Source organism: Vigna radiata, chromosome 6 (genome assembly GCF_000741045.1).
Source record: "Vigna radiata var. radiata cultivar VC1973A chromosome 6, Vradiata_ver6, whole genome shotgun sequence".
NCBI lineage: Eukaryota > Viridiplantae > Streptophyta > Magnoliopsida > Fabales > Fabaceae > Vigna > Vigna radiata.
The window spans coordinates 5,931,938-5,948,255 of NC_028356.1; the positions used below are offsets into that span (position 1 = coordinate 5,931,938).

A 16,318-nucleotide genomic window follows, 5' to 3' on the forward strand; every position below is an offset into this window, starting at 1 on the left:
TTAGGGAACATAAACAACAATGGGACTCCTTGCCTTAAAAGTGCCATCGTCCCAAATCAAAGAAAAAGAAACCAAGTCCGCATTAATGCTTCCTTCAATCTTAAGGGTAAAAGACAGCCTCTCACCCAATGACGAGAAGGCCAAAACACTTGGCAGTACTTGGACATTTAAAGAAGATGGATGTGCAGTTATTATGGCCTTATATGTGGATGTAGCTGATCCAACATTTGTGACAGTTCTACCGAAAGTGACATTGTTGTCGCTTGAGCGAGGGGTTGATAGAGCAAAAGATGGGAGATTAAGGTTGAAAACAGACCCTGTATTTTCTGATGTGCATGTGCTGTTATCTCCTGTAATTCTTCGCAGCGCTCTAGAACCATAACCTTCTGCACACAGAAAACTAATATAATCATATTCACCAGCATCATAAACTAGTCCAGGATTTACTGCCTTCAAAGGATTGAGTTGCCCCGCACCGTAAGCAAATTCAGCATCTACATCAAGTGCAGGATTCATAGGAGTAGCTGCAAATAATGAACGAACAAATTTGGTCCTTAACACGTATACTTGGCCATTAAGTTGTACCACAAAACAACTGAAGTTAATATAGTTTTTCTCCAACAGAAAATGTACTTTAAACTGCTTTGTGCATAAGGTTTTAGGTTATCATATCTTCTCTTTATGTTTATACATTTAAAATTAATTAATTCTTTCACACCCTCAATTTTTCCTACATTTTTCAAGGGTTATAAAAGGTTGATAACTACATTATATTATATAAATACCAGTTGTCATCAACGTGGATTTTATAGCAGCAGGAGACCAGTTGGGATGAAATGATTTGACGTAAGCAGCTGCTGCAGAAACATGAGGGCATGCCATTGACGTTCCAGATGCTATTTTGAAATTTGTTACTCTTGTCTCTCCTTTAACACCAGAAATAGGAGAAATCGGAGACCATGCAGCCAGAATGTCAACTCCTGGAGCAGCTATATCAGGCTACAACATCAGCAGAAAACTTAGATATGAGCAAATAAGATTGAATCGGTTGAAATGAATTTACTGTAACATGAAGTTATACCTTAAGAATATTTGGAGTGACCTTATTTGGACCTCTTGATGAGAAAGGAGCAATGTAAGGGGCTGATGAATCTTTTCCTTCGTGAGTCTTGAATATGGTAGCTGCTGGATTACTACAATAATCGATGACATGACATAAATCAGATAATTAAGACTAATTGAACAAAATTATACATCACCAATGTATGATCTTTTATAGATTGAAGAAAAGTTTTATACCTTGTTGACTTTAAATAAGAAAATACGGATTTCCCATCACTTGCGGTAATGCTAATAGCTGGCAAAGCAAATACTTCTGCCACAAATTGATCAGTGAATATAAGACCAGCAGCCCCAGAAGCAAATCCCACATATGGAGAAGAAGAAAAGCCATCACACAAAACAATTTTCCCTCTCACCATAGCTCCATCCAAAGAATTTTCATCGCAAAACCTAAACAACGCTAATGTTAGTATGGACTTTTGAATAGTAATGGAGGGAAAGATTAGTAACAAACTACCCAAATAATAAGGTTAAATTACTTTTTTTAATTCCTTCAATTAACAAAAATCAAATATTGTCTTCTCCATCTAAATAATTTTCTATACTTTGTGATTATCTAAAGTGTGCTAGATGCAATTTAAACACTACAATAATTTAATATTTTTTATTTTATTAAAAATATTATTTATGTTTTGAAATTAATTGCATCTAGTGAGGTTCAGAAACTATCAATTAAATAACTAAGATTAATAAAACTTAATTTACTAAGTTTTTTTATTAAAGTTTTATAATTTTATTATATTTAAAAATTGAAACGTTTTTTTATTTAAAAAAAAACTAAGTAGTATTTAATATAGTGGCCGTTTTAAAGTGTCATTATTTGTAATTTTCTTTAAAGATAAATTATAATATTATTGTAGTGATAAAATTTGAATATACCCTTTAAAATAAATGAAGTATATTAAATTTTATAAATAAAGAAAGAAAATAAAAAATAAATTTAATCTGATAATTAAGATGAGATATTGGAAAATGTTGGTACCTGGATGTGGAACTACTAAATCCAGCAGCTGGTGCATCTCCCCCATAAATTAAAGGGTAACTCTTCTGTGCTGGACTAAATGTATTCACTGAAATTCCCTGCATATGTTGAGGGAAATCTTTTGTCACTTTTTAAATATTTTAAAAAATAAGTGAAAGAATTTAAAGGGATAAATACCTGGAAGATTCGGCCATCGCCAAGTTGGAGATTGGTTAAAAACTTTCTGTCTATGGTGGAAGCAGCCACGGAAGTGATCCACGGTGCAAGATTTGGCATTGTGTAAAGGTTTGGACCCGAATTGCCTGCAGCTTGAGAAGTTAATATGCCTCTCTTCATTGCATGGAAGGCTCCTACTGCAAATACATCTTTAAAATATTCCACGTGTATGACTTCTCCATATCCCACTGAAAGAGATATAATGTCAACACCATCCATAATGGCTGCATCAAATCCTGCAAGAATGTCAGCAGCTTCACAACCATTTGTCCAACAAACTTTATACACAGCAATGCGTGCTGATGGAACTCCTCCTCTTGCTGTTCCTAAACCAAGCCCTAATAAATTTGCATTGCTAACATGGTTTCCAGCAGCAGTTGATGCACAGTGAGAGCCGTGACCAATCGTATCAGTTGGAGATATCATGTCCTCTTGGGCGAACTCACCACCAAGACGAAAATATTTTGCTCCAATTATTTTGCTATAAACAGATCATGAAACAAGCATTCATAGATAAATAAATCAATCTCTAGTTTTATCTTTTAATAATTATTATTTTGAAAAATGTGTTAGTTTAATTTAGGTATAAGTGTTTGGTTTGTATCACTTCGATTTACTGTTGAGGTGGGCGAAATGAAGCTGGGAATAACTAACTTGAGCACCGTTCGTTCAAATTTGACATGAGAAAACTAAAGTATGAGTTTAAAAAATGAAACCAGACATGAAAAACAAAACTAATATGTGTTGTAGTATGTTATAACAAACATCACTTACTTATTGCAAGTGAAGTTAAGGCATGTTCCTTTCCATTTCTGTGGTGGTGGACCAAAGCCTTCGTCGGAGAAGCTTGAGGAATTTGGCCAAATTCCAGTATCCAGTACTCCCACGATTGTGTTACTTTCTTCCTTTGTTCTTTCAACATTTTCAGGGAAGCCAAGAAAGCCCCAGGAACTTGATGTTTGGATACTGTGAACTCTATTTGGAATAACGGAAACCACATCATCCAATCCTGCCAAACATTCCAAATTTTCAGAAAATGCATACATCATAATATATATATATATATATATATATATATATATATATATATATATATATATATATATATATATATATATAATCATATTAAACTTACCTTTCATTCTTTCTGATTCTTCTTTGGTTAGCCTCACTACAAATCCATTGAAACTCCTGTAGCTGTGTACCAAGGTATCTGGGGCAAGTTTTCTGGATGGATGTATGCCATTTCCAATTTTAATAATGTAATTTTAATTATGAGTTATAAGATAGCTTAACCGTAAAGTTGAAAATAAAAACTAATGAAATTATAGATTTAGCTCTCTACTAATAATTGAAAGTTGTAAAATTAATAAGAAAAGTTTAGTAAAAAAAAAATAAAAGAAATTGTAAATTTAACTATCCCGTTAAAAAATATTAATAATTAATAATTATCTATAAAAGAATTATTTTAGTTAAAACACTCGTATTCTTAGATGTAATAGGTTTAAAGTAAAGTAATTTCTCTTCTTTTAGACCATTCTATTTCATTCATTTTTCGTTTAAGTCCTTCAGAATAAGTCACAAGATTACTTGAATTTGTAAATGTTACGCAGACAAACAAAGAACTATTATTAAATAAAGGAAAATGATATTTTAACACCATTTTTTGACACTGCACACGTGTCAAAATGTGATTGGACGATTTCAAATTAAAAAAACAAATTTTGATTTTTCTCTTCCAAATATACCCCTGTCTCAACTTTTTTAATTTGAAATCGTCCAATCACATTTTGACATGTGTGCAGTGTCAAAATGGTGTTAAAATATCATTTTCCTTAAATAAACAATGTTAAACTAAGGCCCTTAATAGTGTAAATCTGCTCTCTAAGTTGAAGTAGAATCAATCAAAGCCAAATGAATTTAAAATATGTCTAGTTTTATACATTTCTGTTTTTAGATTGTAAGACGAGTATGTTAGTTTGTTAGACAGTTGTTGCTTAAACTGTATTTGGCAATTGTATTTTTTCTAGTATAAAAGTACCCAACTCCTATACATATTGAGATTAGAGTGTAAGTGAGTTAGAAAATAATACACAGATTATCAGAGTTTTTTTCTTCTTCTGTTCTCTCTCTCTTTCTTCATTGTTGTTCGGTGCACAACACTCGGTTCAAAGGCATTGTGGTTCGATGCAGAAGGTGTTGGTTACAAAAATCGTTGTCGCAATTCTAATAGTGGTATCCAGAGCTTCAGGTTCGAGACTTGGGAGCTTCAAAAATCATCAAGGGCTTGGTGGAGGCTTGGCAGAAGGTGATTGAAGCAAGAAGAAAATCAAGATTATGTTTCTTGGTGAAAGATTGAGGGTGTAAAGAATGGCTAGCAGTGATATGTCCACTAATCTACCTGTTCTCATAGACAAAAATTGGAGTAGGTGAAGCACACACATGCGAGTCTTGTTTCACATTCAAGGCATCAGTAGTGTGGTGGAGGGAGTGGATTCTGTGTCTGATCTCTGTGGCATAGAGAAAGAGGAGTTTAAGAGGAAATATGATACAACTTTGTTGATTATCCATCAATGCATGGATGATATGCATTTTGAGAAGATACAAAATGCGGCTACAACAAGAGAAGCATGGAACATCTTGGTGTGCTGCCATGCCGGAGGGGAAAAAGTTAAGAAGGTAAAGCTTCAGGCATTTAGGAGACAATATGAGCACTTGCTGATGGAGGATGATGATAAGGTGAGTGAGTTTTTCAACAAAATAATGTCAATTGCTAACCAGATGAAAGGTTGCGGTGAAACGATTACTGATCTCATGGTAATTGAGAAAATTATGCGGTCACTACCTCCGATGTTTGATCATATTGTGGTAGCAATTGAGGAGTCTAAAGATCTTGAAAAACTAAAGATAGAAGAACTTCAAAGCTCTATGGAGGCATATGAGATGAAGATGCGGGAAAGAAATCCTATCAAACTCGATGAGTAGGCATTAAAGGTTCAGCATGTCAAAAATGAAGAGAAGAAGACATTCAAAAAATGGAAAGGGAAACATGGTAAAGGGAAGTGGAGAAATGATAGGAACAAAGATGACCAAAATGAGTCTTCAACAGAGAAGGAAGGCAAACTGGATAAGAACTTCTGCAAGAAGGACAAGAGATATATTTAATGTTTTAATTGTCATAGGTATGGGCACTACGCTAATGAGTGCTATGCTGAAAAGGAAGAGTAGAAGAAGGGTCAAGGAAAGGAGGCCTACATAGCTCAAGAAGAGTCTGATTCAGAACCCCTCATATTGATGACAACTACATCTACAGTAAGCTCATGCTCTCAAGATAAACTGTGGTATTTTGATTCGGGATGTTCGAATCATATGACTTGCCACAGAGAATGGTTGGTAAATTTTGATGAAACCAAGGAGAGTATGGTGAAATTTGCTTATGACAACACTTCAAAGGTAGAGGGAATTGGTGATGTTGTTATCAGAAGAAAGAATGGCTCTTGTGCCATTCTAACTAGTGTGTTGTTTATGCCTACAATAAGGTACAATCTTCTGAGTATTGGCCAGTTAATTCAAAAGGGATTTACAATAATAAAGGGAGGCTTCAATAAGGTTGAGGTGTTTGATAAAAGCAAAAACCTGATCTTGAGGAGCAAGATCTCGAAGAATAAAACATTTCATATCAACATAGTGAAGTCTACAATGTGTGAAAAATTTGGATCTGGTGTTACAAAATGTGAGATGAATACTGATACACAGATTGATGATGAGGAAGGTCTGGTGCATGTAGCTATGTCTGCAAGTGCAGAATCGATCGGTCAAACTGAAGCCTTGAAGAAATCTGTGTGGAAGGATGCAATGAGAGAAGAAGTTGATTTTGTTAGGAAGAATGGAATCTGGAAGCTAGTTGACATTCCACCTGGGAAGAAGAAAAGCATTGAAGGTAATGCTGTCAAAGAAGAATGGGGAGTTGCAGGTGAACCGAGACATGGCAAACACCAAAACACTTGACCACAACATTCATTCAACCGAGTTGGACGTCGCTTAGGAGCGTCAAACTGGCAACCGCACTCACACCGTTCGGTCACGTCACTCAGTCGCTCTTTCACATCGTTTGATCTTGGTCGCACAGCTCGTGCAAATTGGCATCCGCCTTCGCCACGTGATTGGCAGGAGCAGTTGCTCAACGGACTGGCAAGTGCAAGTTCTATGAGTCACTGATCACACCATTCGGTCACACACCGTTTGGTCTCATTGCAGTGCACAAGGTAGGCTAGTGAGGATGGGTGCTACCTCCCTAAGTGCTCGACTTAGAGGGGTGTGTTAGATTGTAAGCTGAGTATGTTAGTTTGTTAGACAGTTGTTGGTTAAAGTGTATTTGGCAGTTGTATTTTTTCTAGTATAAAAGTATCCAACTCGTGTACATATTGATATTAGAGTGTAAGTGAGTTAGAAAATAATAAACAGATTATCAGAGTTTTTTTCTTCCTTTGTTCTCTCTCTCTTCATTGTTGTTCGGTGCACAACACTCGGTTCAAAGGCATTGCCATTCGGTGGAGAAGCATTGCCATTTGGTGCAGAAGCATTGTCATTCGGTGCAGAAGGTTCTGGTTAAACAAATTGTTGTCGTCGTTCTAATATCTATAACTAATTATAATTTGTTTAGTAATTACCTTTAATTATTAGAAAATTGTTGTATATCCGGGTACACGTTCATATATATTGAAATGATTATATATGTACGCAAAAATAATCGAGTGTTATCTCCCAAACAAAGCAACAATTATATAAAAGCTAACATTTGAAATATAATAAGAAACGAATAAAGGAAGCCATTTTTTATGAATGTTGTAATGAAAATTGGGAGCTAGAATTGTGTAATAATATATGACCTGCTGATGACACTTTGAACGATATTAGTATGAAGTGATTCTGTGAGTTCCATGCCCTTTGGATATTCGCCCATGTAGACTATGTAAATCTGTATTAGATTAGAATATGAACAAGATAAGTTAAAAAATAATGATGAATTTAAAATAATAGTCCTACTACAACTTAATTTCATGTGGATGCATAAACATTGAGAATACTATGTTCAACCTTGGATAAAATCATTTTTATGTTAATTTGTTTATTTTAAAAATAATCCAAGCTCTTCTTAACTTGAAAGGTTTCCAATATTTTTTTATAAAGAAAAATGTATCATTAGAATTGTTAAAAACAAATCATAAAAAGATATAACTGAAGTATATGTTTGGAAAATTATATGGGATATATATGTTATTTACCTTTCGATCATCTTTAGAAAATGAGGGAGTGAGTAACAGAATGCATGTAAGAATTTGGAGAAGACGCGACAACCCTAAAGAGTTCATCTTTCTGTGACAGTATAATCTTCACAAAATGATGAATGTGTTTTGAAGCTCTTTCAACCTGTCAGCAAATTTAATTTGGAATTGGAAATTGTGAATAGAAGCCTAGTCATGTACATAAATAATTGGCAACGAAAACAGTAACAATGATCTTACAAAAAGTTAAGATGAAAAAATACAGACATATACATTAATAAGAAGAACATCATATTAATCTGCACAACAAAGTAATTTTAATATACATTAATAATACATAATAAAGTGGATAAGCAAAATGGAATGTACTAAAGACTTGGTTTTCTCATTTTTAATTTTTAGATTATTGAATCTTTTTTTATCAATTGTTGTTGTTGAAATTGAATTAGATCGGGTGGTGAATGTCTCCCATCTTTCATTTTCTTGAAAGTTTGTTCTTCGGCGCATTTTATTCCTAACATTTTAAAATATTGTAAAGTTTGTCCTTTAATTATGTATATGTAAATATCAAAAGACATTAACCTTTCACTACGGTTTTAAGTTATTACTATAAATGCACATATTTAAAATTATTTTTAACACAATCACCATTTTATTATTTTCTTTATTTCCTCTTTTTGTAATTATCTTCTCCTTCCTCCCCACAACACCTTTTACCTTTTGAAAATCGTCTCTCTCTCTCTCTCTCTTCATATTGCTATTATTAAAGTTGGAGGATGAATCCAAGTTGTTACTGTTTACTAAGAAAAGTGTGTCATTGCTATGAAGAGATTTTCTTTTATACTGGATGTGAAGAAAGAGAAGTTGTCTAGGAAGCCAAAATAATAGAGTTTCCCTCATTTTTCTGTGTTACTGTGCGTGAGACATAGAGAGTCATTTATATAATTTTTTTTTTTGTAGAAATATATGTCTCATTTAAATTTTATATTGGGTAAAATAAAGATAAACAAAATTAAGTATCATATTAAAAAGTGTTTATAAATTTATTATTTTAAAGTTTTAGATGGGAGGTGAAATTAATTTCTTTTATAAATTAAGAATTGAACTAAAATAAAATAATTATAAATGAAAGCAAAACATGGTAGTATTGCATGATTAATTCAAAAGTTGAAAATTCAATGTTTCTTTTAAGACAATAATGTAAAAGATATAAATTGGAAATAGAGAGAGAACCTTCTTACACTACTTATGTATGAAAGAATGGAAATAGAGCATTCTTAAATTCCCAACAAGAGGTTTCAAAGATACCCTTATCATTTTGTTATCTATTGACAAATCTACGCTAATTTCCAAATTACAACAAATGAGTTTTTAATGAGGTATCTTGAATTTCAACAACCTTGTTATACAAGCTTATGTATGAAAGAATGGAAAAAGAGCATTGTTATAAATATACAACCCAAAGAAAGAAGCAATAGAAAATTATTGGGAGAAAAAAAAAAAAGATTAGAAATGAATAAGGTATTAGAAATAGGAATAGAGAAGGGACATACCACACATTTTGATATATCTTGAGTGAGAAATGATGTGAATACACAGAACACTCTTTCTCACCTTTTATAGCCACTACATTGGATGCAGTACTATTTTTATTTTTTTTTATCTTTCTTCAATTAAATTCCTTAAAATTTTATTCTATTTTACTTTTTCATTCTTATTCGAAATAAATTTTTCAAAAGTTTTATTCGTTTTATTGAGCCTAAATATATGTGGCAAGACCCCTTTCAAACTTTCACATCAAAATCTACTACAAAATAAATAATTAATAATTAAGTCTTTATATTAAAGTTTATAATTTTTTATTTTTATAGTTTTTTATTCAATTAAGTTTCTATTTTTTTAACTGAAACAATGCGGTTTAGGGATGGCAACGGGTCGGGTCGGATATGGATAGTGCCTACCCGCAACCCGACCCGTCGGATAAAAACGTATTCGCCACCCGACCCGCCACCCGCCGGGTATCCGTTTAAGAAATACCTGCGGGTATTTAAAAACCAGCGGGTACCGTTAGATACCCGTTTTAAACCCGCGAATATTTAAAAAAAATAATATTTTATAAGTTTTTAAATGAAATAATCCAAATTAAATTGAAAAAAAAAATTGAAATGTTTTAGATTTTAAGTTAAAGGTACTTATGCAAAGGAAACTAAGGACATAAATATAATTTTAACTTCTAAGCGGGTAACGGGTATCCGCGGGTACGGATAGTGCAAAATCCGAACCCGACTCGATAAGAAGCGGGTATTAAAAAATCCGCTACCCGCTACCTGCGGGTACCTATTATCCGCGAGTACCAACTATCCACAACGGGTTTAATCCGCGGATATCCGCGGGCACGAGTTTTTTTGTCATCCCTTCTGTTCATTATGCTAAATGAACCGTACCCATGTTATAACGATCATGTATTAATTTAATCCATCTTTTACTTTTTCTAAATTCTAAGGATACACTTTCATCACCTTTCTCCTTCACGCCACCTCCCAACAAACTCCAAAAGTTTAATTATAATTATAATAACTTTGCTTTGGTAGGTTTATTGTAAAAGAAGTATTGGTCGTTTTCGAAATATGTACATAATATAAAATATTAATGTTAAATTAGTTATCTCCATAAATAAATATAATTTATGTAGTCAATTAACATTAAGAATTATTATATAAATATTAATATTGTAATCTCACTAAATTTATAATAATTTATCATAATAATTACTTTGTCGGAGATAGCTTTATAAATTTATAAATACTTTATGTTTTGGATAATAAAATTCGTTTTCTTATACAATATTATAATTTATATCATTAGAGTTTATAAAAATAAGGTTTGAGACGGAATAACACATTAAAGAATTCTCGTGATAATGGAAGGTAGTCTTTATTTCTTTTTCTATATCAGATTATATTTGATATCATAGCATAGCAAAGTTAAATAGCTTTATCTTGTTTTGAATCTATTGTCATTATCCTTATGGATTCTATATTTGTTCTTTTTTTTTTTTTTTGGATCTAACATTGTAGGTATTAGGGTCACCTTTTGTGAGGTACACTACAAGAAAAAAACGTTGTTACGTATGATCAAAATTTGTAAATAAAAGTCAAAATAATAGATAAAGTAATGTTACTTATGAATTATTTATAGACAAAAATTCGTAGGACAAAAATCAATTTTTTTTCTATTAACACATTCAATTTTAACTCCTAAAACACCCTTACCTTTACATTTACATTCACATCTACTTTTAAGAATAGATAAAATAATTAATGTTACTTATAGATTATCTACGGATAAAAATTCGTAGGACAAAAATCAAATTCTTTTTTAAAAATACTTTCAATATTAAGTCCTAGAACATCCTTACCTTTACATTTACCTTCACGTCTACTCTTAAGAACTCTTACTAATTCACAACTTGGTGTATAACTTTAGCAAAATCCATTGACTTCTTCTATAATGTATTGCTTTATAATTGAAGCTTCAGGTCAATACTATTTTTGACATACTCTTTTAAGATCTTCATGTATCTTTCATCTAGATACATCCATCTCAAGAAAATTGGTCCACATATTCTAATTTCTCTCGCTAGATGAACTATCAAATCAATCATGATATCAAAAAATAAGAGTGAAAAATACATTTCCAATTGTTACAATAGTCTACTGACCTCATTTTCTAAATCATCTAATACTCAAGGTTCAACAACTTTCTTACAAAAAGCATTAAACATACTCAAACATGTAAACATACATATAACAAAAACAAGTAATGAGGCTTAAGTATCTACTAGTAAAAGTGATTGCATCAAAACATAACAATTGTAAGACTTTAAAGTAACTAATTTTAAATTTTGCATAGAAACAAAATTACTAATATTTGAATAGTGTAACCTTATGTCAACTTTGGAGTCTCCAACACCAAGCACTCTTTTATTTCAAGAGAGTTGCAACTCTCTCAAGTGAACCTATTTAGCCACACTTCACACCATTTATTCGAGTTTGAGGTATTTAAATATTTTATATTCATAAAAAAAATTATGGTATATTTTAGGGAATTGAGGAGTGAATTAAATTGAGGAAATGAACAAATTAGTATGGTGCAATTTAAAAAAATATATATTAAAACAAATAAAATTGAAAGAGATAGTTGGATAAAAGACATAATTAATATATCAAAAGAAATCCCATTCAGATAGAAGATAAAAGAGAACATGATTAATATGCAAAACATGGAGAAAAAGAACATATTTGAAAGAAAAAAACCAAATTTTTCTTTTTTCCTATATCAAAACTTGTTACGTAACTTATCTATACTATATAAATCTCATTAATAATCAAGTATATGGATATCTACAATATAGTGACATTTATATTACAAAGAAGGAGAAACGGTTATCTCATTTAGAAAAGCAATGATAATGAATGTATGCATACATTATAATAATGACATAATTAATTACTCAGAAGGAAGGAGTAGAAAATACTAATTGGATCAAAGTAATTATTGTCTTGATTTTATTCCTGGGACAAAGCACTTTATCATCATTTATTCACTGAAACTTTGGACAGATTTCATTTTTGGCAGCATACAAGGCTTACAACTTTGCCATTCAAGTTGTTATTTTGTTGCATTGACAAGTGCTGGTAGCAGAAGATTTATGAAACATAAACAACAACGGGGCTCCTTGCCTTAAAAGTGCCATCGTCCCAAATCAAAGAAAAAGAAACCAAGCCCACATTAATGCTTCCTTTAATATTAAGGGTAAAAGACAGCCTCTGACCCAATGACGAGAAGGCCAAAACATTTGGCAGTACTTGGACATTTAACGAGGATGGATGTGCAGTTATTGTGGCCCTATATTTGGATGTAGCTGATCCAACATTTGTGACAGTTCTACCAAAAGTGACATTGTTGTAGCTTGAGCCATCGGTTGATAGAGCAAAAGATGGGAGATTAAGGTTGAAAACAGACCCTTTATTTGCTGATGTGCATGTGCTGTTATCATCTGTAATTTTTTGCAGCGATGATGAATTGTAACCTTGTCCACACAGAAAACTAATATAATCAGATTCACCAGCATCGTAAACCAGTCCAGGATTTACTGCCTTCAAAGGATTTATTTGCCCCGCACCGTAAGCAAATTCAGCCTCTTCATTAAGTGCAGAATTCATAGCAGTAGCTGCAAATAATGAACGAACAAATTTGGTCCTTAACATCTATACTTTGCGATTAAGTTGTACCACAAAACAATTGAAGTTAATCCAGTTTTTCTCTAATAAAAAATGTACTTTAATCTGGTTTGTGCATAAGGTTTTAGGTTATCGTATCTTCTCTCTATGATTATACATTTAAAATTAATTTCACACCCTCATTTTTTTCCTACATTATCAAGTACATTATATTGCATATATACCAGTTGTCATCAACGCGGATTTGATTGCAGCAGGAGACCAGTTGGGATGAAATGATTTGACGTAAGCAGCTGCTGCAGTAACATGAGGGCATGCCATTGAAGTTCCAGATATTATATTCAAATTTGATACTCTTCTGTCTCCTTTAAGTTCAGAAATAGGAGAAATCGGAGACCATGCAGCCAGAATTTCAACTCCTGGAGCTGCTATATCAGGCTACAGCAGCAGCACACAACTTATATATTAGCAAATAAGCTACACAAATAGGTTAAATTATCTTTAATTCTTTTAAAAGTATTTATAAAATTCAATTTCCCTCTTTAGATGTTCAATTTAATTACTTAATTTTCTAAAAAAAATAAAATATTGTTTTCTCCATCTAAATAATAAAGTTGTTTGACCGTATAAAGAATAGGATAAACTATACTTTGTGACTATCTAAACTGGACATAGATGCAATTAAAACACTACAATAATTTAATAATTTTTTATTAAAAATATTATTTATGTTTTGAAATTAATTGCATTTAGTGAGGTTCAGAAACTATCACTTCAATAACTAAGAATAGTTAAATTTAATTAACTAAAAATTTTAGAAAGTTTTATTATATTTAAAAATCGAAACGTTTTTTTTTCTAAAACCTATTTAGTATTTATTATAGTGACGGTTTTAAACTGTCATTATGTGTAATTCTTTTTTATTTTTTTAAAGATAAATTATAATATTATTGTAGTGGTAAAATTTGAAATCGTTACAAGTGTTAACCCATTAATTCAATATTATTGCTTCTTTAACTGTGTCAACTTATTATATGGAAAATGAAAATTGAATATTCAAGAAGATCAAGACATCAAATTGACCCTTTAGAATAAATGAAGTATATTAAATATTATAAATAAAGAAAGAAAATAAAAAAGAAATTTAATCAGATAATTATAATTTTGAAATGAGATATTTGAAAATGTTGGTACCTGGATGTGGAACTATTAAATCCAGCGGCTGGTGCATCTCTCCCATAAATTAAAGGGTAACTCTTCTGTGTTGGACTAAATGTATTCACTGAAATTCCCTGCATATGTTGAGGGAAACCTTTTATGTCACGTTTTTAATATTTTAAAAAATAAGTAAAATAATTTAAAGGGATATTACATGGAAGATTCGGCCATTGCCGAGTTGGAGATTGGTTAAAAACTTTCTGTCTGTAGTGGAAGCAGCCACGGAAATGAACCACGGTGCAAGATTTGACATTCTGCAAAGATCTGGACCAAAATTGCCTGCAGCTGCAGAAGTTAATATGCCTCTCTTCATTGCATGGAAGGCTCCTATTGCATATATATCTTCAAAATAATTGGGGAATATGTTGATCGCATATCCCCCTGAAAGAGATATAATGTCAACACCATCCATAATGGCTTCATCAAATTCCACTGTCGATTACTCCGACGATTGTGTTACTTTCTACCTTTGTTCTTTGGACATTTTCAGGGAAGCCAATGAAGTTCCAGGACCTTGTTGTTTGGATACTGTGAATTCTATTTGGAATAACAGAAACCACCTCATCCATTCCTGCCAAACATTCCAAATTTTCACAAAATGTATACATCATAATATATATATATATTCACAATCATATTAAAATTACCTCTCATTCTTTCTGATTCTTCTTTGGTTAGCCTCGCCACAAATCCATTGAAACTCTTATAGCTGTGTACCAAAGTATCTGGTGCAAGTTTTCTGGATAGATATATGCCATTTTGAATTTTAATAAGTTATTTTAATTATGAGTTATAAAGTTAAAAGGAAGAGAGAGATAAATTGAGTTCTATTTTAGTTAAAACACTCATATTTTTAGATGTAATAGGTATAAAATTAAAGAATTCCTCTTCTTTTAGAGCATTCTATTGAAAAATCCGTCAAAATAAGTCAGAAGATTACTTAAACTTGTAAATGTTACGCTGGCAAATAATAAAGAAACATTATTAAATAAACAGTGTTAAACTAAGCCCCTTAATAGTGTAAATCTGCTCTTTAAGTTGAAGTAGAATCAATCAAAGCCTATAAATTAAAAATATATCTAGTTTGACATATTTCTATAACTAATTATAATTTGTTTTGTAATTATCTTTAATTATTAGAAAATTGCTGTATATCGCGTTCATATATGTTGAAATGATTATATGTACGAAAAATATGAATTGAGTGTTATCTCCATACAAAACAACAATTATATAAAAGCTAACATTTGAAATATAATAAGAAACGAAAATAGGTACCAGCTTTTGATGAATGTTGTAATGAAAATTGGGAGCTAAAATTGTGTAATAATATATGACCTGCTGATGACACTTTGAACCATACTAGTGTGAAGTGACTCTGTGAATTCCACGCCCTTCGGATATTCGCCCATGTAGACTATGTAAATCTGTATTAGATTACAATATGAACAACATAAATTAAAAAAAATAAAGATGAATTTAAAATAATAGTCCAAGTAGGATAATTTCATGTGGATGCTTAAGCATTGAGAATACTGTATTCAACCTTGGATAAAATCATTTTTAGGTTAATTTTGTTTATTTTAAAAATAATCCAAGCTCTTCTTAACTTGAAAGATTTCCAATATTTTTTTTAAAAAATGTATCATTAGGATTGTTTTAAAAAAATCATAAAAAGATAAGAACGTAAGAGTAATTTATTGAAAGATATAGCTTCTGAAGTATTGTACAGAATTAGAAGATATAGCTGAAATATATGTTTGGAAAAGTATGTGGGATATATGTTATTTACCTTTCGATCATCTTTAGAAAATGAGGGACTGAATAGCAGAATACATGTTAGAATTTGGAGAAGATGCGACAACCCTAAAGTCTTCATCTTTTGTAATCCTCACAAAAACGATGAAAGTGATTTCAAGCTCTTTCAACCTATGATTAAATTTAATTTAGAATTGGGAATTGTGAATAGAAGCCTACAGTCATGTACATAAATAATTGGGCATGAAAACAGAAACGATGATCTTACAAAAAGTTAAGATGAAAACATATAGAAATATACATTAATAAGAACATCATAGTAATCTGCACAACAAAGTAATTTTAATATACATTAGTATTGCATAACAAAGTGGATAAGCAAAATGCATTGTACTAAAGAGTTGGTTTTGTCATTTTTTATTTATTTTTAGATTGTTGATTTTTTTTTATCAATTGTTGTGGTTGAAGTTGAATTAGATCGGATGGTCCATGTC

The 16,318-nt window shown here is 31.5% G+C and overlaps 2 protein-coding genes across 2 annotated transcripts; both read right to left on the reverse strand.

The window, feature by feature from the left end:
• On the reverse strand, nucleotides 1-4,891 carry LOC106763312 (cucumisin-like). The gene is made up of 9 exons (XM_022781740.1): nucleotides 4,722-4,891; nucleotides 3,456-3,547; nucleotides 3,095-3,329; nucleotides 2,282-2,801; nucleotides 2,105-2,202; nucleotides 1,237-1,512; nucleotides 1,082-1,193; nucleotides 786-999; nucleotides 1-524 (listed from the first exon to the last, which is right to left on the reverse strand). The coding sequence occupies exons 1-9, from the start codon at nucleotides 4,889-4,891 to the stop codon at nucleotides 1-3; spliced, it is 2,241 nt and encodes a 746-aa protein (XP_022637461.1).
• Nucleotides 4,892-12,314: 7,423 nt separating this feature from the next.
• Nucleotides 12,315-15,478, reverse strand: LOC106763313 (cucumisin-like). Its single transcript, XM_014647513.1, has 6 exons — nucleotides 15,405-15,478; nucleotides 14,714-14,805; nucleotides 14,527-14,637; nucleotides 14,221-14,447; nucleotides 13,073-13,286; nucleotides 12,315-12,838 (listed from the first exon to the last, which is right to left on the reverse strand). Exons 1-6 carry the CDS (start codon nucleotides 15,476-15,478, stop codon nucleotides 12,315-12,317), a joined length of 1,242 nt encoding a protein of 413 aa, XP_014502999.1.
• Between the last annotated feature and the right edge of the window lie 840 nt (nucleotides 15,479-16,318).